This window comes from Prinia subflava, chromosome Z, assembly GCF_021018805.1.
Source record: "Prinia subflava isolate CZ2003 ecotype Zambia chromosome Z, Cam_Psub_1.2, whole genome shotgun sequence".
Lineage (NCBI taxonomy): Eukaryota > Metazoa > Chordata > Aves > Passeriformes > Cisticolidae > Prinia > Prinia subflava.
This window is the reverse complement of record NC_086283.1, coordinates 95,185,474-95,206,255: the sequence shown is the minus strand read 5'-3', so window position 1 is coordinate 95,206,255 and position 20,782 is coordinate 95,185,474. Positions and strand designations below refer to the sequence as shown.

The 20,782-nt window shown below is 46.9% G+C and overlaps 1 protein-coding gene across 1 annotated transcript; it reads left to right on the top strand.

Annotated features, from left to right (window-relative positions):
- The first annotated feature begins 252 nt into the window (after positions 1-252).
- Positions 253-19,863, top strand: CD180 (CD180 molecule). The gene is given in 9 exon segments (XM_063423448.1): positions 253-276; positions 15,944-16,002; positions 16,004-16,108; positions 16,810-16,943; positions 17,280-17,400; positions 17,402-17,641; positions 17,736-17,785; positions 17,788-17,826; positions 17,829-19,863. Coding segments are annotated over 9 exon segments (1,104 nt in total). The 3' UTR covers positions 18,161-19,863.
- The last annotated feature ends 919 nt before the right edge of the window (positions 19,864-20,782 follow it).

The window sequence follows — 20,782 nt, the reverse complement described above, 5'->3', positions numbered from 1 at the left end:
AAAGCAGAGAGGGAATGAGCAGATGCTGCAGTGGAAGAGGACGGCACATGGAAACAGACACAACAAGACTTTGCAAATTTGATTAAAAAGGACAGAAATGTCACAGGAGAGGGTCATCACGATGCAGCAAAGGCAGTCTGCTGCCCTAGAGGGCTGATGTTTGCAGGCTGGGGCCACAGGCAAGGTCTGGGGGGTGTCAAAGAGCCACCCTGCTTGTGCTCAGGACATGGGGCATTGGAACCTTCCTCAGCCATGGCAAAACAGAGCCTGCAGGAGGTGAGTCTGGGTGCACACCCCAACAGCTGCCCCAGCGTGGGGCAAACCTGCACTTGGAGGGGATTTACCTCCATCCCCCAGGAGCAATTTTTGCAAGAGGTCTTTTGATGACACAGTCTATCTAAATGTGCATTGAGCTCCAGCTGTTTCTTCTGGGATTTGCCCCTTTTTTTTGGATGATGATTTTTCACGAAACTCCACCCACTTCACTGTCATGGAAATTAAAAAATAAAAATAAAAATTAAAAAAAAAAAATATATATATATATATATAAAACATGCAGTAGCACACTTGTTCCCCAGGGTCTGCTGCCAAATCCATGTTAGAATAGCTCCATCTCGTGGAAATCAGTAGTGGCAGTGAATGCACAATGATCTGGAAGATAATGGTAGGAAAATGTTGGCAACTTGCTCTTTGGCCTCGTGGTTTTGGTGGCTTTGGTTCCCATCCATAGGGGTTTTCCCAGCCCCATTTCTCCCAGAATTTCAGCCCAAGCTGTAGGTTTGAAAAAAAGCAAAGAATATCCATTTGCAAATCCAGCATAACTAGCATATTTTATTGGATTTTTGGCATATAACTGTAATATTTACACATATATTTATACTGTATGATCATGCTCAGAGTTCAGGGGCTCTGTGGTGGCTTCAACCTCTGTCACCCAGAGTTCCACTTCAGACTGTCTCCCAGAGGAATTCCCTCACCCCATCACTCCCTGCTTCCATTGATTAATTTTCACCTGCATCTGCACTTCAGCTTTTTTTTGTCATCTCTGTCGTGCTCTGTGTGTACCCCTGTGTGCACTTGTTAAACCAAGGGAACATCTGCACTGCAGAGCTCAAACGTGTTTCTGTCTTTAAGGACTTTCCAGTTTAGATAAGAAATTGAGTGAGGTTGCATTTTAAAAGAATAATTATTCCCTCTTTCCTAATGTACTTTTCAATTTATTCTCTTGTTTATCCAGACTCTGAGCTTTACACTCAGATAAAAAAGGCACTTAAAACTTTCTTTTTAAAGTCTTTTTAACCTATATCTTGAAGGACAAGAAGTGAATTTCAGCTTGAAGTACATGTTCTCTTGGTTTTACACTGTTACCACCACTTAGAATCATCTAAGTGATGACAAAATCTTTCAGGTCTAACCAACATCTCATAAACTACATCAACAAGTCACCAGCACAGATCTCTGAACAGCAATGCAACAATGCAACAACCTCCTCAGGTGAAATTGCACTTACAGGCAAGGTGCACAAACGTTTAAATAATGCTGAGAAGATGGATTACCCTGAAGAAAATTCTTCATTGTCTTCTCATGCTCAGGGTATCCCACAGTGCCTTAGAAAACAGTGCTGGCAGGACACAAAAAAAAAAGCCATGGAAAATGCTGTTAACTGAAAATCTAGACAAAGTCATGGTTGTGTCTCAAGTAACCTGCTAGATTTTCCCCTGGCAGCAGGCAGCCAACTAAAACTGTTACAAACTCCAGCTCCCTGAGGTCCTGCTCACTCCACAATGCTGGGTATGACTCCAGCAAGACTGGGTCCAAAGCAATTGCTGCTTAGGTAGCTGAAAGGGAGAAGAAAAAAAAAGGTTATGTAGTTTAAAACTAAATAAAAGGATAATATGAAGGCAAATTTTGGAAATCTCATCAAGATCATAGGAGTTTTCACTTCTGCTATTGTTCACCCCACTGTCCTGTTTTAGAATTATTTCCACTTGTGTGTAAAACAATCCATTTGTACAATCCCACTGCCCACAGCCAGCTCGGGCCATTTAATCAAGCCAGGCAAACCCTGCCCAGGGCAGGCTTACTGCTCACAAACAGCAGCACACTGAGAGTCACTGCTGTTTCTGGCACACCAACACAGCATCTGAAGCTTCCTCTTTGTTCACTGAAATGGAGTGCCAGCCCCCAACACCTCGTGTTTCTTTAGGACCCACTCCTCTGTGACCTAAGGAAAATGCACATCCCATGGAGCGGTGCAGACCAACAGAGACACGTGTCTGCCCCGAGCAGTGCAGCTGGGCCAGCACAGCACAGTGACACACCACACACCTTCTGAGAACATTCTTTTCATGGTTTTGTCCCCACAGGATGAGGGTGACAGCTCTAGGTAGAGAAGCAATGCTGGAGAGGGGATGGGGGCTGCAGTGCTGACAGGGGCAGATGATGTCAGGTGGAGGAAAGGGACAATTGTTCTCAGCTGTGGACAGCAGAATAAGCAACAAGTTAAATTAGAGCAAGGAAAATACACCTACACCAAGAGGGGAAAGCCTGTGATTTTATAATAATAAGACAGCAAGTGTGATAGGCAATGGGCCCCAGTGGTAGGGGAAGCACTGACTGTCGGCCAGCACCATCCCAGAGGGACTTTGGCATCAGTGCCTGTGGGAGGATGGAGCCCAGGCACTGCTGCCTTCCTTTTGGCTGGAGATGAGCCATCCCAGGCCTTCCCTGCTGTGGGCATGGAGAGCACAGAGAGTTGGGGTACAGCCCCTTGAGAATTTCACTCCTTTCTTTAAGGTTATTGCAGAAAACCAAGAGAAGGCTTTGGCTTGCTTCTGGCATTCCTTTGAAGGAAAATGGTGTTTTGGAGGGATGGCAATATGCAAAGAACTAACACCCAGACAAGCTGCAGTGTGAACCTCTGATGCACTTTCTCTGATGGAAATAAAACCTTGCCAAAGACTGAGTTACCAAGTGAAACTCAAAAGACTAATGACCAACCTGCAGATTATTACCCCTGACAATACTGTAGAACATCTATCCTGAGATTTTTCAGGGGGCTGAGGAGCAAACCAGGATCTGGCAAACTCCACAAGTCTAAACATTTGGCAAATTCCTCTCCTTGCACATAGTTTTGCCAAGAAGGACTAGGTAATTGGTGTATATATATAAAAAGAAAACCACATGAAAGCTGACGTTAGAGCAGACAGGATTTCAGGAGAAGGTATCTGATGGGAGAAATCACCTGTGGCCCCAGGTCAGTGGTTACTGCTGGCCAGGTCCCAGAGTGGTCATGGCTGACTAGCTGTGCACACACGGAACCACTCTTCCCATACCCCCATCCCCAGTCTGGCTGAGTTATGAGAATTCACCCTTTCAAAACAATCTATTACAAACAGCTTATTAGCAGCACCCAGTGCAGCCTCAACACCCAGCAGCTGCATGAAGAACACAATCTTGAATTTTAGCAAAGAGGCTGGTTTGTTCTCCCATCAGCAAATCAGATCAGTCAAGGGTTCACACTTGGCAAGAAAGGCAAGACTAGCATGAGTCCCACCTCTGAAGCATGGAGAGGACAAAGGAAGGAATGTTATGCTGGGAGAAAATGTATTTATTTTGACATATTCCCAAATGGAGAATGCATTTCACATCACTACATCATGTTATAACCAGTAGTTACCTGGCAGCTGGATGGATGATCATCAGACAAAGAGCATCAGTGTGAAAGATGAAGATTTTTTAATATGAATGGGGGAGAAAGAGGAGGGAAACTTGAGAAATTAATTGAAGCAATCAAACCACTGCTGAAACATCGCTTCACGCTCCCAAAACATCTGGCTGAGCATGACCTATGGTTTTCCTGTGTTCGTGTGGCTGTTTCAGTTTCCCCCATTATTCTCACCCACCCTGAGCAGAGGCCCAAAGCTCCTGATTTCGGCTGGAGGAGGAGGAGAGGTGGCTCTCACCTGCCCACTCACTCTGACTGGAGAGCTGTGGAAACCCTCTCACAGACAGGGTGTGGCTGGAACACTTCAAACACACTCTGGATGCAGCTATGGCTCCTCACCAGCATTTCTTCCTTGAAAGCAGCAGAGGTTTCTGTCTTATCTTCCTGGAGTTCTGTGTACAACAATTCATGTTGCTTAGCAACAGAGCTTCCTTTTAAGATGCTCTTTTGTCATTTCAAAGCCTCCATTCCAGTTCTTTAAATAGTCTGAACTCACACCAGCTTCCTCAGTTTGGCTCTTGTCCTTTATTTCTGCCTGGTTTCCTTCCATTGCAAGGTCAATATCTGTGTCCAGCCAAACCAAAACAACAAAAATGCAACTTCCAGTGGTCAATCCAGCCTCACTGGGCAAAGGCTAAGAACTTCCTTTTCCCCAAAGCCACACCAAGCAACACCCAATAGAGACCAGTAAGGAAAAAGAAAGCTTTCAAGGGTTTTAATTCTGATTTTTTTGCTTGTGCTCAAGCCAGAACTGTTGCAATTACTAGATTTCTCTATTGTTTGTTTAAAAACTAGGATTTAAGACTTGTGCAGTTCAGTTTGTCAGATTCTGTATTGTTTGGAGAGAAGAATAATGACTTGTTACTAATTACTGAAATCTGCATTTTATCTTGGCTTTATAGTGCCTTCACTGTACTATAAAGTACTCACCCCCATGGGGACCAAGAACAATGAGTGTTTTGCTTGCTTAGCATGGAACAGAGGCTGAATTTTTGAGACAGAGAAAAGTCTTTTAGCTGTTTAAAAGAGGAACAGGGAGCTCCAGCGCTGGGATCCTCAAGACATTTTCTGATTTTTGAAAAATCCCAAGCTACTCAAGGAGGATAACACAGCAGCAGTAGCTGTAGAGAAAGAGTCTCTGCATGGAGCATATAGGAGATATTCAGATATTCCCCCTTTGAAGAAAAAGCATGGATGAATACAACACCAATAATTAATCTGTTGCTAATTAATCTTGTCAGCAATTTCCTTCCTACTTAGTGCCTTAGTGTCCTGGCCATTTTTAGTCTGCATTTGAGAGGACTTTACACAGTTCCAAAGCCAGAGCCATGGGAAATTCAGCTTCCTGGCCACCAGCAGGGCTCAGGATGATGAAGGCACAGGGGCCAGGAAGCTCTGTGTCCCCTGGCCTCTAGGAAGCTGCAGTCATCCCCTGAAAGTTTGTTCATCCTGTCTGCTAAAAAAACAGCACTGCTGCCTCCTCTGAAGGCAGGGGTTCCAGGGCTTGGAGCAGCAGTAGTGCCCTGGCTAAGGGCCTGCACCATCAATCCTTTTGAAAGTTACCACAAATAAAATCTGTTAGAGAAAAATCCAGCAGTGGGGAGGCAACCAGAGGAGTGCTCACTTTATTTCTTTGGTATATTTCTATACACAGTGCTCACATCATGTCCCTGGTCATATCATCCCTTTCTTCCAATGGGCATCCAGATCACTGTGTATGCAATTTCTTAAATCATGAAAATTTTGGATTGAAGCCGAGATGTGTTTTCAGCACCAATCTCAACCATCTGTTCCAGAGAAAGAAGCTGTTGGTTTGGTCACCTGCCAAGGAGTGATGGCAGCCAGAGGAAGAGGAATCCCTGGGGCAGGGGCGTGCTGCAGCTTGGTCTCTGGCTGCCCAAAGGATCCCCTGGGAGGGCCCCTCAGGTTGCAGTCCTGCAGCTCTTGTCCCACTTGTGTCCCTGCCATCCCCAAGGGCAGGCAAAGGGATGCTGCTCACGGGCCCAGAGGGTGGGCTGCAGAGCACATCTGGCTGCCCTCCTGCCCTTGTTCAGGATTTCACAAAGATCAATTGCTGCAGCATGAAGCAAAGGAATTTCACATGAAGTCTGGTAAAGTCTGACGTTTTTACAGCAGCTGTTTCTTCCCGACAGTGATTTATCCTCTTGCTTCCTCACTTTGTTTTGGGCTTTTCCTTAGAGTGCAGCCTCAGCCTGAGCCTGCAGCAGCTGCTGCCCTGGCAGCAAAGCCCATGCAGGTTTTCTTGCTGGGAAATGCAGGTTTGAGTTAGAGCAGGTGGTCCTGGTCCTCCCCAGCTGCTCAGTTTCACCCTTTTGTGGCACCATCCAGCCACAGCAGGGGAATAGTCACAGCCCAAATCCCACAGCAACTCTGAGTTCTTAACATCCAGCATTCTAACATTTGTATTCCTATCTCATTTGTAATACCAAAGAGAACAACAAATGAGGAAAATCATACTTGAAGGAAATAGCTGAAAACTATTTTAATCCTTTGATCCTGTACAGGATTTAGAGGTATTTTGGAAGCCTTGCTGTGTTGGGTTAGCAATCCCTTTCTCTTCAGAGCTATGGAGGGCACAGAGATTGACATGATTTATCTTTTAAAAAAGAGAGTATTAACGTCTCATAGGGATTCTGAAGGTACTTGAGTCTTTTTAATACAAATACACAACTCAATGCACTGTGGATTTGGGACTTTTTTATTTTTCACATCTTAGATTGATTCTCCCTTATTCCTACAGTCATTACACATCTTCAGGCTCCTTCAACCTGCAGCATCCCTCGGTGTCTGGGTTTTTGGAGGTGTGGCACTCAGTGATGTGACTGGGACCCCTCCCTGACATACAGGCCAGGCCTGGCAGAGGGTCAGCCAGCTGGATTTGACTTCACACAGGATTTCCCTTCAACGCAGCCAGCCATCCTCCCACCCAGGGGGAGAGCCTTCTGCAGGACCCAGGATCCCACTAGAAACAGGACCTACCCTCGTTTGGGAACAGGCACACTGTGCCCTCCACATTGTGGGTGTGTGCCCTGGGCTGAGGGGCACGCCAGCACCTCACTGCCCAGCCCCTGCCAGCAGTGACACTGTCCCTGGTGGTTCTCAGGGTTCTCAGGTTCTTCCCTGGTGAGGGCAGAGCCATCCCCTGTGCCTGTGTGAGACTCACTGTGTTCTGGTGACTGCTGTGAGCTGTTCCCCCTGGCTAGTTCAGGGTGCCAGTCCAGAGCAGGGAGCCTGGGGATGTACCACCCTCTCTGGAGGAGTCTCTGGCTGCAGGGCAGACTGACTGGGGGGCACTGGAGGGGCAGAGTGGAGGCAGCAGTGTGCTCAGCCCTCTGCAGCATGCAGCATCTCACAAGCATGCATTCTCATGGGGTCAGTTATTACTGCTGGTGTTTGCATGCTCCTAAATTTTCCCCATCATCAGTAGTGGAAAAAGTTTCGACCAAGCATGGAATTTAATTGGGAGCAGCAACTTATTCTTGAGGAGACTGTCCCAGCACCCCCTGTGGTCTGACAGCCACCTGGAATGCAGTGATGGAGAAAAATCTACCCAGCACTTGGGAACTGCAAACACCAGCATGCAGACGAGGAGCAGTGCTGAGCTTGGGAAGTGAATCAAGCTGCAGCAGCCCTGGCTGGGGCTGTCACAGAGGGACTGCAGCCTGCCTGAGCCCATGGTGGGTATCCATAGCAAGGACCACTGCCAACATCAAAACACACTCCCAGTAGCTACTGCCATAAATTCTTATCCCTCCCCATTTTGCTTTAACAGCACAAAGACCTAAATTAATCTGATAGGCACACATAATGAAAAATTCAAATATCCCTAATCATTAGTCAGTTTTGCTAAAATCAACAATTACTTAAGCACATGGCCAAGAAGAGGAACTACAGTCACCCAGTACTAATTTCTTAATGAATTCTTCATTATCCAAAGAGTGCAGTTTTGGGAGCCTCAATATAAGATGTAAGGCTACTAGGAAGTGTCCAAAGGAGGGTAACAAGGATGGTGAAGGGCCTTGAGGGGAAGCTGCATGAGGAGTGGCCAAGGTCACTTGGTCTGCTCAGCCTGGAGGAGACTGAGGGGAAAGCTCACTGCAGTCACAACTTCCTCATGAGGGGGAGAGGAGGGGCAGGCACTGATCTCTTATCTCTATTGAGCAGTGACAAGGGAATGGCCTGGAGTTGTGTTAGGGGGTTCAGTTTGGATATTAGGAAAAGTTTCTTCATCCAGAGGGTGGTTGGGCACTGGAATAGGCTCCCCAGGGAAGTGGTCACAGCACCAAGTCTGCCAGGGTTCAAGAAGTGTTTGGGGGATGCTCTCAGGCATGAGAGCATGGTGTGATCTTTGGGACTGGCCAGGAGTTGGGCTTTCAGATCCTTGTGCATCACTTTTCATTCAGGTTATTCTCTGATTCTGTGAAACTGAGTTATGCCTTAGAACTCATTATTTGAATAATAAATCTCCTCATTTTCTCAACAGTCCCACTCTTTCCCCCCACCCCACTTCCAAAAAAACAAGAACAAAACCAAACAAAAACCCAAACAAAACCCAACCAAACAACAACAAAACCACAAAAACAAACCACAACAAACCAAAACTCTAAAACTTACTAGAACAAAAAACATCTCTGGATTATTCCTGCTTTCCTATATGATACATAAATTCCATGATGCATAATAATAGGCTTCACTGCAGAATGAGACATGATCAGCTTTGGCTGATGCTGTTCTTGATTCAGAGGACTTTTCTTATAAAATGCCTCACTCATTTTAAATTTGAGGGTTTTGGTATGGATGGGCTGAGGAAGTATCTGTGCCACCAGGGCTCACAGTCTGAAAAAACAGGTCATGGGGTGCAACTGTGAGTCCAAGTGAGTGCTTCACCCCTGGAAAGCACAGCAGGGATCACAGGGTGTAGAGGTTTGACCCTGGTTGGATTCCAGGCATCCATCACTCCCTCTGTCACTCCCCTCCACAGCTGGACAGGGGAGAGAAAATACAACAAAGGTTCTTGAGCTGACATAAGGACCAGAGAGATCACTCAACAAATACCATTACAGCCTAAACAGACTGAACATGGGGATATTAAGTAAATTTATTACCAACTAAATCAGAGCAGGATAATGAGAAGTAAAATAAATCTTTAAAACATCTTGCCCCCACCACTCTCTCCTTCTCAGACTCTATTTCTTCTCGCTCAGTAGGGCAGGGAGTGGGGGTTATGGTCAGTTCATCACAGATTGCAGCTGCTCAGGGAGGGGAGTCCTTCCCCTGCTCCAGCATGGGACTGCACCCACAGGAGACAGTTCTTCATTAACTTCTCCAACTGAAGTCCAACCCACAGACACAAACTGCTGTTCTTCACAAACTGCTGCAATGTGGGTCACCCTTCCATGAGGTGCAGTACTTCAGGAACAGCCTGCTCCAGCAGGGTCACAAGTCCTACCAGGAAACCTGCTCCAGCATGGGCTCCTCTCTCCTTGGGTGGGCAGGTCCCTGCCAGGACCCTGCTCCAGCACAGGCCTCCCACAGGGTCACAGCCCCCTCTCAGGCACCCACCTGCCCTGGCCTGGGTCTCTCCATGGCTGCAGGTGGATCTCTGCATCCCCAGGGACCTCCCTGGGCTGCAGGGCACAGCTGCCTCACCATGGGCTGCACCTCGGGCTGCAGGGGAACCCCAGCTCTGCCCTGGAGCTCCTCCTGTCCCTCCTCCACCAACCTCAGTGTCTGCAGGGCTGTTCCTCTCACACATTCTCACCCCACTCTTCTCTGGCTGCAATTACATTTGCACAGTAACTCTTCTTCCCTTCTTAAATCTGTTACCACACAGGCATTACCACCACTTCTAACTGGCCCAGCCTTGGGCAGGGTTACATCCATCCTGGAGCCCCCTGGCACTGGATCTGCTGGGCATGAAGGAAGCTTCCAGCAGCTTCTACAGAACACGTGGCACCCCCTACCAAAACCTGTCTGTGCAAATCCAACACACAGGGACACACCAAGCCTTACCTTTTGAGCATTAACATGGAAAATGGCATATAAACAAGGAGCAAAGAGACCAGTCAAAGAATTCTGAAGAATTGTTCAGAAGTTTTTGTGACCATCTGCACAGCAAGCAGGATTTCCAGCAAACACAGGACTGGCTGGGGAAGAGACAGAGCTGTTAGCAGAATATGGAGCCAGCTTTTCAGCTTATCATTGAGATAAGGTGTTTTCTTTTGTATAGTATAAATTAAAGACAAGGGAAATACCCCAGCCAATCAGGTCAGCACAGAAGCACTCTAGTAGCTGACAAATACCACAGCAGGGCACTGGTTCTGTGGCCTCTCAGCCCCAAATTTCTACCCAACAGGTTTAGGCAGGTATGCAAAATGGAGTGAGCTCTGCAATCCTGGCAGCTCCCCTCCTGCCCTCCCCTCAGCCGGATGCAGGAATGAGCACAGCATGGCCCAGGAGATCCCTGAAATCAGCCCCAGCTACCAGCACAGCTGTGACCTTCACACTGTTTCAGAGCCAAAGCTCCTGATTTTGTGCCCATCCTCAGCACCAGAGGAGTTCAGGTGTCTCCACCCTCCTGGTGCTGCCCTTGATGCACTCCCTATGGCACCTTGATCACTTCAGGCTTCCCCAGTGGAGTGCAGGGTCTGGGTCAGCTCTGACAGGCTGAGACACATTTTCTGTGCCCACTGAGTTTTCCTCAGGCATTTTTCTCCTAGGTGGTGAAGAAAGAGTGCCACTCAAGGCAAGGAAGTTGTCAAGCCAATAACTCAGTCATTTAAGAGAGGAAATTAAAAGACAGGTTGAGCTGTGTACTGGTTTGAAAGCAAAACCAGTGAGACTCCAAGTCAGAAATACAATTTAATAGAGAGAGAACAAACAACAAGAAAGGATAAAATCAAGTCAAATCAGTGCAATAGTACAAAGGACCACTGACAGAGTCAGAATGCAAACCTGACACCCTGTTGGTCAGGGTGTTGGAAGCAGTCCAAAATAAGTCCTCCTGGAGTGACAGATGTGGCTCCATTGGAGTAGAGATGATCCTCAAGAAAGGGCCCAGCCATCCTCTGGGAATCCAGTGCAAACAGGCTCCCTGGGTGTTTGGGATTGCAGGTTTTATCCCGGTGGAAAGGCTTTGGCTCCTCCCACTGGGTGCAGCATCTCCCAATGGATGAGGTGATGTTATCAGTCCTGTGAGAGGCCTTCAATAGCCCATTCACAGGTGATGGGTGGAGGAAGAGGTAAGAAGGCACTGCCGTATCTGGTGTCCCATTAACAGAAGGCATCCGCCCTCTTCTCCCCCCTGGAGTTACAAGACATAAGGAACAACATCTCCCAACCGAGATGAAAATAGAATACACATTTTTAGTTACATTTTTCAACCCAAGACAAGCTGTTTGGCTGAAGTCAGGTTCCCTGGGCAGCCAGGACCTGACACCTCTGGCTGGCTGGCACAAGATCCCCTCCTGCCTGCAGCTGCCACACACGCACTCATTTCAGGCATGGTTAGAAGTATTGTCCCCTTCAAAAACAGTGATCATTCTCTGTAACCTAAATACAAGAGGAAGAATGTTAATTTTCAGATTGAAGTATTGCTTTCTAGCTTTACTGTTTGTACTGCAATAGTTGTGCATCAGCAACAGAATCCTTTTTGCAAAAGTGTAGGCAGAGATCCTGGAGTTGCAGAATGGTTTAGGCTGGAAAAGATCTGCAAGACCATGGAAAAACTAGTATCACCAAGTCCACCACTGCCACCACCCCCAAAGAAGAACTCTGACTGTCAGCTGGTTTACAGGATTTTGTGGCTTTCCTAAGTGATGAATCAAGTTTTGTTCAACTCAAATTTCCCATTACATTAAATTCCCCTTTGGGAGAGTGCTACAGTCTCATCTGCACTATCCTTATTAGCAGGGACATTCCAGTCCACGTCAACCTGAAGACCAATTTTTTCTCAGTTTCCACTTTTTAAAAATCTGTCCTGCCTCAGAAAAGCATCGGTGCACAGTAACCTGACTATATTTGAAGCAGGCAGTTCCTGTTTCACTCTGAAACCACTGTTCTGCTCACACTGAGTTCAGCATGCCCTCTCTTTGCAACCTGCTTTCGGGCCAGCTCCCCGGGTTGTCTGGCCTCTCTGCCAGCCTCACCTCCATTCAGAGGAGGCAGCACAAGCTCACCAGAGCATCCCCCCTCCTCCCTGCCCTGTGATCTGTGTCTCCTGACTCGCTCGGCGCTGCCCTGTGCCCGCTGCCCAGGGGTGGGGAGCGCAGGGGCAGCCGCCCCTCTCCCTGTGAACACTGCTCCTGTCTGAAGGTTTCCAGCTCACACGGGGCTTGTCTTAGGGGAATCAAAGGTCTCTATCAGAGGAGTAAGACAGCTGTCTTGGTATATGCTTAGGGACATGGGCCACTGTCCCTCCTCCTCCTCACACCTCATCTGAGCACCCTCTCCCACCGCTGGTGGGGACTTTGGGAGCCCATCAAACCAGCATGGTGCTTTACCCACAGAGAGCTTGGAGGATGGTGAAGCTTCCCAGGGGTGTTTAACAGGGATGACATACAGAGGAGAGGTATAAGGGTTTTGCCTCTTCTGCTGTGCTCTTCAAACAGGAATTTGTACACAGTGGGGGTATGATAATATCGCTGTTTGCTATTTGGTTGGTGTGCAATACCACATGAGAATAGTAAGAAAGCACCAGGGCTTTTCCAGGGGCAGGAGAAAAGACTGACCCTATAAGCTTTTCTTTTTCCTTGATACTTTCTTTTATCTTTGCTATTCTTTTATTTTCTTCTTTTATATATTTTTTTTTCAATTCCAAGCGGGAGACAGCAGAACAAAAAATGCAAGGTTTTTGATTCAGGGAAGAAGCAGAATGGAAAAGCAGGCCTGTGAAATGCACACCTGGGGCTAATAGCAAATTCCTCACTGAATTAAATCTACAAATCTCTGGGCACTCAGCTGCACAACAGGATCCCCCTTGGGATAGTTTCTCCTCAGTTCACTGCGAGAGCCACTCCACACCCTGAAGCATATGGAGAGAGCTTATTTACTCACTCTTTTATGTGAATGGAAAAACATAGGCACTCTTCTCATTTACAGTGACAGATAAATTATTTTTATCTGTCTACACTACACATGGCAGCAGTTAGCTCCACAGCTTCTCCTTTGCTTACCAGTATTGAAAGCATTGACTTTTCTAGGTCCGTATTTTGTAATTTTTTGTAGATGCTGACACTGTATCAGTGCTTCTAGGCTGGGCCCGAGTCCCTGTGCTATCACAGGTGTTATCACAGTGGGTACTGGGCTGGCTTTCTGCCCCCAGGTCATGCCAAGCACCTGTTAGCATTCAGAAAAACATAATCACAGAACATGATTATGTGCAGGTGCTTTTATTGGAGAGCTCTGGGAATCGGGGGCACAGACCCAAATCTGACTGTGACATGGATTCGAGATGGACACATTTTTATACCCTTTGGGTTATATAACTACATGTTAATTATTAAACCTATATTGTTCTATTACATACATTGATCTTATCCAAGCATGAATTCTTGTAATTTTCATCAGGCCCCCCAAACATTGTTTCTCATGATTCTTGTTAAGATTAAACAATAATCACATTCAATTATCAAACAACCATCCCATTTAACAATCATATCATTTATCATACAATGATAATAATCATATAATCATACAATCCAGTAAAGACAAAACCCAACATTTGTTCCCAGGCCCAACCTCTCTTTCCACACCCCCTGAATTTATTGTATACAATTCCCATGATGTTAGAAACCTTTTAACCCTGTGCTGTCACAGCTATGTGTGGGGAGCTCAGCCAGGGGCAGCACAGGTCCTTCGCTCCCTCCCTGCTGATGCTGTCCCTGGGTGCTGTCCCCATCCCCTCCCTCTGGCTTCTGGGTCCCAGCTGGAGCTCAGTGCCAGGCATACAGTGCCAGGGCCCCCTGCCACTCCTCCACCCTGCTGCTGACACCTCTCTGCCCTGCCTGCAGTGTCTGCAGCACGGGAGGCCCACGTGGCTTCCCTGGTGCTCCCTGACACCCTCCAGTTACAGGGTTTGTGCTTAAAGGAGAGGAGGAAAATGCTCACCAAACCCAGATGTGGTTTGCAACAAACACTTCTGCCCTTCCCCTTCTCCTGAGTGACTGAGAGCAGACACAGCCCACCTGCCCCTTGTAAGGCAGAGATGGGCAGAGACGTGGTTTAGCCCCAGGTGCTCAGGGCAGTGTCAAAGGACAGGCCTGAGCCCCTGTGCTCTCCCCAGGGCCCACACGGGAGCCCCTCCACAAACCCCACAGACCACAGCTCCCACCCATGGGAACACACCTGCACTGTGCTCTGCACCTCACAGGGCATCCTTCTCTGGACACACAGCTGCTGCCCCGCTTCCTTCCACTAACACAAACACACATGAAGTGCTCATGTTGGCCAACTGTGCCATACAGGTGTTTACTTCCCCACAAGATCAACATCTGCGAGGTTACGGGGCAGGGGATTGCCAGAGCTGCAGCCCCTGCACAGCCCTGGGTACCCCACCCCTCCCAGGCTGGCCCTGGGGCCGCCCAGGACAGGACATCCCTCTGTGCCTCGGGAGGGGAGGGGGTGTGGAGGAGGCTGGTGCTGCACTGGCTGTGCCTGTGCTCCCCCTGGCAGCCGTGTCTGGGGTTATGTAACAAAAAAAAAAGTGTGTTCTGTTTCATCTGTAGAAAGCAGTGGGAGGATGGTTTCTTTTTCCTTTATCTCTTGTGACTCCAGAGGGGTGGAGGGTGGATGCCTTCTGACAATAGCCCAGCTGTTAAACCAGGTGGGGCAGTGTTTGTGATCTCCGTCATCACTGTCCACCCTCTGGGGGATATCTTCTGTTAATGGGCCATTAAGGCTCACCAGTGACACATTCCATCATCCCATTGGGAGATGCTCCAGCCAGGGGGGAGCCAACCATTCCCTACCCAGATAAAAATGGGGACACAAGGACCACAGATCATCCTCTTTTCCACTGGATTCTCAGAGGAAGACTGGACTCATCTCACCACCACTGAACCTGTCTACAGGATCATCTCCACTCCAACAGAACCACATCTGTAACTCCAGGAGGACTTATTTGGACTGCTCCCAACACCCTGAACAGGGTGTCAGGTCGTATTCCTGACTCCATCAGGGTTTTCTAGGACTTTTGTTTGTCTGCTTGCTTGTTTTTTTGTATTACTGCATTTGAAATTTTAATATAGTAAAGAACTGTTATTTCTATTCCCATATCTTTTCCTGAAAAGCCCCTAATTGCAAAATTATAATAATTTGGAGAGAGGGGGTTTTACATTCTCCATTCCAAGGGAAACTCCAGTTTTTTCCCTGACAGATACCTGTCTTTCCAAACGGAGACAAGCTGGCAGCTGGGATGAGTGCAACGCTGTGAGCATTCCCACACCTCAACAGCACAGCAGGCTGTTTCAGGGTGGCAGTAACCTGGGTCTGGTTGGCTTTCATGTAATCAGCAGGCAAAGGCAGGCCAAGCACGCTCAGTGAATTTCCCTGGTATCCAGAGCTGACTTCTCTGTGTATTAGCTAGATTTATTTCACTTAAAAGCCTTTGTGGACATGTTGAAGACTTAGCACATCAAGCATGATCTTTGTCTGGTCTGAGCTAAACATTCCTGCTGTCTCCTGACAGCTGAATTCATATCCAATTAATTTGGCCATATTCCTCCTAGAAACATTTTCCAGACCTGCTCTTTTTTTACTTCCTCTCTGTAAGGTTTACTTAAGACTTCTGTTAGAGTGAGTTTTGTTACAAGGCTCATGACATTCACGATTTACAGCTGCCTGGTGGAGATCCTTTTTTAAGGATTAATAATTCATCCAGAAGATTAAGCAATCCTCATACGTGCTAACTTTGATAAGAAAGTACTGCAGATGAGACACTTCAAATTAATACAAGAGAGATTCAAGGCATTCATTTTAAAAACACGCTCCTCAAAACCCCAGGGCTGTGCACTGCAAGCCTGTGCTGAGGCTTCCTAGGGTTTTGGCTGCTGCATTTTAAATAATTCAAAATTCTCTTTGGGTTATTTTGTGGATTGTGTTAGTTTGGGGGGAGCAGGGGGTGGGTTTCCAAGTATCACATTTTCCTATTTATATTCACAGTACATAACTCTTTCAGTTTCCCTCTGTATTTTCGAGATTACAAAAAATACAAGCTACAGCTGGGAACGTTTAGGATTGAGAGAGGTTCCTGTGACTAGTTTTCACAACAAAAATCCTCAATTTCAGCTTCAATGTGCTCCCTTCCCTTCAGAATTCAACCTTCTCTGACCTGAATTCTCTTCCCTACTTGGACTTAACAAGGTGTGGAAGGAGCATCCTCACTTCTGCTCATCACAATCATGAACCCTGTCCCTGTCAGACTTCTGAGCACACCACAGCAGCATCTTCCTGCTTTCACAGGGAAACCACTGCCAGCACCTTCAGACAGCTGGTGAATTTCTTTGCTAAGCAGAGACTGAGCCACTTGGGCAATATCTCAGCTTTTCCTCTAAGGACAATCATTCACAGTTCAGTGGGTGAACTATGCATGTTCCAGGTATTACCAACTCTAAGACAGTAGTGACAGCAAGGTCACTACAGCAGATTTTTATGTATTTTCAATATTGTTCCCTAAAAACTGGAGAAAGACATGTCTGGCCCTTGGAAGTGGCTGGCTTTTTTTATAGGAAAAGAGATTTTCCTGTTAAGTTAGACATTAAATACCTCATGTCTCCTTACTCCCACAAATGCCTCCTCACACCCATCATTTCAGGACAGGTTTTTCTTCTCAGCGGAACCCTGTAATTAAAAGTGAGCTTAAAAGTACCAGGCAAGCACCACTGAAAGAGACAGACACTTTTACCCTGGTGAAGGCAACAGCTCATGGATTTTTACAGATATGAGGTGCAGTTTGTGTAATCACATTACCAGGAGAGTTTGTGAGACGGGCCACTGTTTTCTGCTGTTTTCTCAAGGTGTCAGATCAGCATGATGCTGCCTTTCACAGCAAGAGGCAGCTGAAGACCAGTCATGCTGACCAGCATCCAGCTCATGTTTCTGTCTGACACAGCATTTGCTGGCCCGCGTTCCCTGGAGGGAACACGGGCAGGAATAACAAGTATATTCTTTATTCCAATGACAGATCTTGACAGCTCAGGTATCTTCATCTTGGGCAGCAACCACACCTCTTCACTGCAGCTTCCTCCCAGCTTTCCCTCCATTTTCAAATGAAAACACACAAGCAATCACAGCAGGACATGCCCAGGCTCTACAGAAGACCAGTGATGTAACTCTCATCCTTAAAGCAATGACATTACTGAACCTGGATCTTTGCAGTCCCATTTCCACAGTTTGGACTTGGTGGGCTGTGTTGACATCCCTGCAGTCCTGGTGGGATACAGAACTCCACAGCCCAGACCCTTTGGCTGGGAATGTTTTACAGCGTGGAAAAGTAGCCCTACATAAGCCCAGATATTTCACAAGGCCTCTGCAGTATCTGTCAGGGATCTCTGTCTGGAGTTATGGCACTTCAGAAATCCAAATGCTGACAGATTTCAGTGTTTAACCAGGCTCCAAAAGCTGGACCTAACCCAAACTCACATCATGCACTGCCCCTGGCATCAGTGGCATGAGGTTGATAGAGGAGATGGCTCTCAATGCAAACTGCTTTGAGCAGCTCTGCAGCAGCAGCTCTGCTGCCTTCCCCTCCCTCCCCTGCCTCCACATCAAGGGTAACCCACATGTTCTGCAGCCACGCTCTGGCTATTTGGAGAAACTGGAAAAGATTCAACATCTAGAGCTAAGTCAGAGTCTGAAATTTGAAAATTTTGAAAACATTGAAAATTCTGACTTGCTGTAGCAAAGCACTGAGAGCTTTGAGCAGACTCTATTACCTGAATCTGAGCCTCAACACAGACCTCCACCTCCAGGACATGCTCTTTTAGCACAGTGCTAGCTCAGAGCTGCTGGACTTACCCTTCACTCCTCTCCCTATCAACACTCACAGAGCCTCTTCCAAAATCTGCATCTCTGGGAAATGCTTCCTCATCCCACATTAATACTAGCATTCAGCATCTCTTCCAAGGCTTGAAAAATCTCATGTTGTTGGACCTTAGTCAAAATAACTTTGAGTTGGGGATCATGCCAAAGGACAAACTGTTCTAACAGCTACCCAATTTAGAGGTGCTAATATTATCATCCTGTGAACTGACAGCAATAGGTAACCAAGTATTTCACAACCTCAGGAAGTCACAGCGTGTTGATCTGAGTTACAACAGATGTACTGCGTTCAGCACAGATCCATTTTCAGATCTCAGGAGTATCTGTCCCAGCTGTGGCCATAACAGGATCCACATTGCACCAGTGACCAGCTAGTGCCCCTAGGTGGCCACTGCATGATCAATTTCAGCTACAGCCTTCTGGTTCTACTCTAAGATTGATTTAATCACCTGGTACAAGCAACATCTGGGAAAAACCGAAGACCCTGAAGGAACAAGGTGCTCTGAACCCAAATTGCCAGCTGGGTTCAGCTGGGCACCATCTCACTGTCCTGTGGGAAGGAACATCAGGAATCACTGCAGTTGTCCTGGCTGTTTTATCCTGTACTGCCATCTTCATTTGGGGTGCTCACCATTTCTTGCAGAATTAGCAGCAATTTTTAAGTCTAGGATGGGGACATATAAAATATCTACAGCAACTGTATTCAGCTGAAAGACATCTCACTGTTTTTATCTGTGACTTCTATTTTTCTTAAATTTTGTAATACCCCCCCCTTTTAGAAAAATAATGGAAAAATTAGAATTGAAAAAATAAATTATGAGCTGAATCTTGAAAATTAGTAACTTATACAGAAATCCTAGTTCAGCTCAATGGTAGCTCTATTGTACCAGTACTGTGGCTAATGCACTTGGGAAATCCAACAGCCAAAACACAAAGTTCTTTCTCTTTAAAAAAAGAAAATCTAACCACCACCACTCCCGAAAAGGGAAAAAAAAAACCCACAAAAAAACAACCAAACCACACAACCCAGGCGAAACTCAATTTAAAACAAACAAACCAACAACAAAAAAACCCAAACCAACCAAAACCCCAACCAAATTTCACTCTCTATCACATACCCTCGAAAAGCAATGTTTTATAAGATCTGGCAGTGGTGTACCCCACTCTGCTAAAAAAAAACCTCAGCTACCTTGAACAACAGACAGATCTACAGTCACATAAGAGATGCCTTCAGGACTGGCAGAAACAGCATGTACCACCTCTGTGATTTTTTAAAATATTTCTGTAAAATACTTTTGATGCTTAGATAAATCCTGGCCATTGAAATTCTGTCTATCCATCTTTCAGCCTGGGGCGGGCTCTGCTCCTGTGCTCTTTTGTAACAGTCAGTACAGACAAAATGATCTTTAACCATAACACAGTAGATTTGTGGGTCTAATCTGTAGGTCCAATACTTTCCTTGCTTGCACAGGGCAAAACCCTTCAATGCTGACAGACATCAGCCAGCCTGGGGTGGGTGTTCCTTTCAGCCACAGCCCAGGAGAGAAAAGCAGAGGGTGCAAAGGGGGCAGTGCTCAGGACAGCCTCATCCCACGGGTGCTCCTGGTGTCAGCAGCTACTTCATGTTGCTTCTGGTGGAAGTGAATTCCCTGAAGTGAATTCAGGGGCAATGATCCCTGCTTCCACTAGGTGTTCAACAGCTAGGCAGGAAGGAAGGCTTATTATTTATATAAAACCACATTGTTTTCTCTGCCATCACATGTGAATAAAATCCAGAGCAAGGCAGAGTATGTGCACTGGACCAGGGATCTAATGGGAGCTTGTTGGGCCTACTCATCTGCCCTGTATCACCATAAAGGCATTTATGTTTACTCAGTACTTTAATAACAGGCTTACCCTGATGGATAGACACAACTTTCTGGTGGTGTGACCTTCCTGTCTCCTCCACCACGGGGAGGCTCACCCAGTACCATTCCCTGGTGTGTTAGGATGGAGCTGTAGCTCCTCTCTGGGATGTGGCAGGCCAACTCCCTCTAAACTTCCCATGCAGGACTCCACATCCAGCTTCAGCTGCTGTCCAAAGGCATTTCCTCAACATTTTCCTGACATGCTGACTAGCTAAAATTTCAAAGATCCCTGCTGGACTAGAAAGCTTTTGCTCATTTCTGATGATGCTGCTGACAAGAACCCCTGATTGACCTCCAGTAAGAAATACCTCTCATTTGAAAAGCCCCTTCTGCCATCTGTTAGCAGGCTCATGCAGTATGTACTTCTGCAGCTTTCAGATGCCTTTACACCACATACATCACTGCCCTAGTCCCCAGCTTCTCCTCCTCCTGTCTCCATGGCCGTGTGCTGCCCGAGGGCACACAGGGAGAGGCGTTTGCTATTCCCTCTCCAGCTGCATACAAACCTTCCCGGCTCTGGCCTCTCTGTATTCCACGTTCCCTGCTGGAGACTCCTCCTGAGGCAAAGGGCAGGTGCTGAGCTGCAGCTGCCTCTCAGGGTTGCTGTTCCCTGGGAGGCTCCTTGGGGTTGCTGTTCCCCAAGGTAATCAGGTTTTCCGTCTTCTCTAGCCCTAAGGGTTCCACGCCGGAGCCAGAGAAGACAAGCTGAGTCTGCTAGTGCATGGTTCCAAGGTTGTTTATTCTTCATTATCTCTCAATTCTTTCTCAGCTCTGCCAGGCCTCCCTGGCAGGGTACATTATCTTAGTTCTTTCTCTGCTCTGCAAGGCATCTCCGCAGAGCAGGACATGCGGGGGACTGGGGCAGATCAGGAGGTCCCGGACCCTTTGTACCATTTCCCTGACCCAACCACCATCCACAACTTTTTATTTACAAAATTTTACCAATGCCTACTACCTATGCTAACATGTCATTTCTACTCTAAACCAATCCTTGTAATACAACTCAGCACAAAATGGGGGAAAAGAACAAGGAGGACAGGACCACTCCCCAATTCCTCCATCTTGCATCTTCAAACCCATATACTAAAAT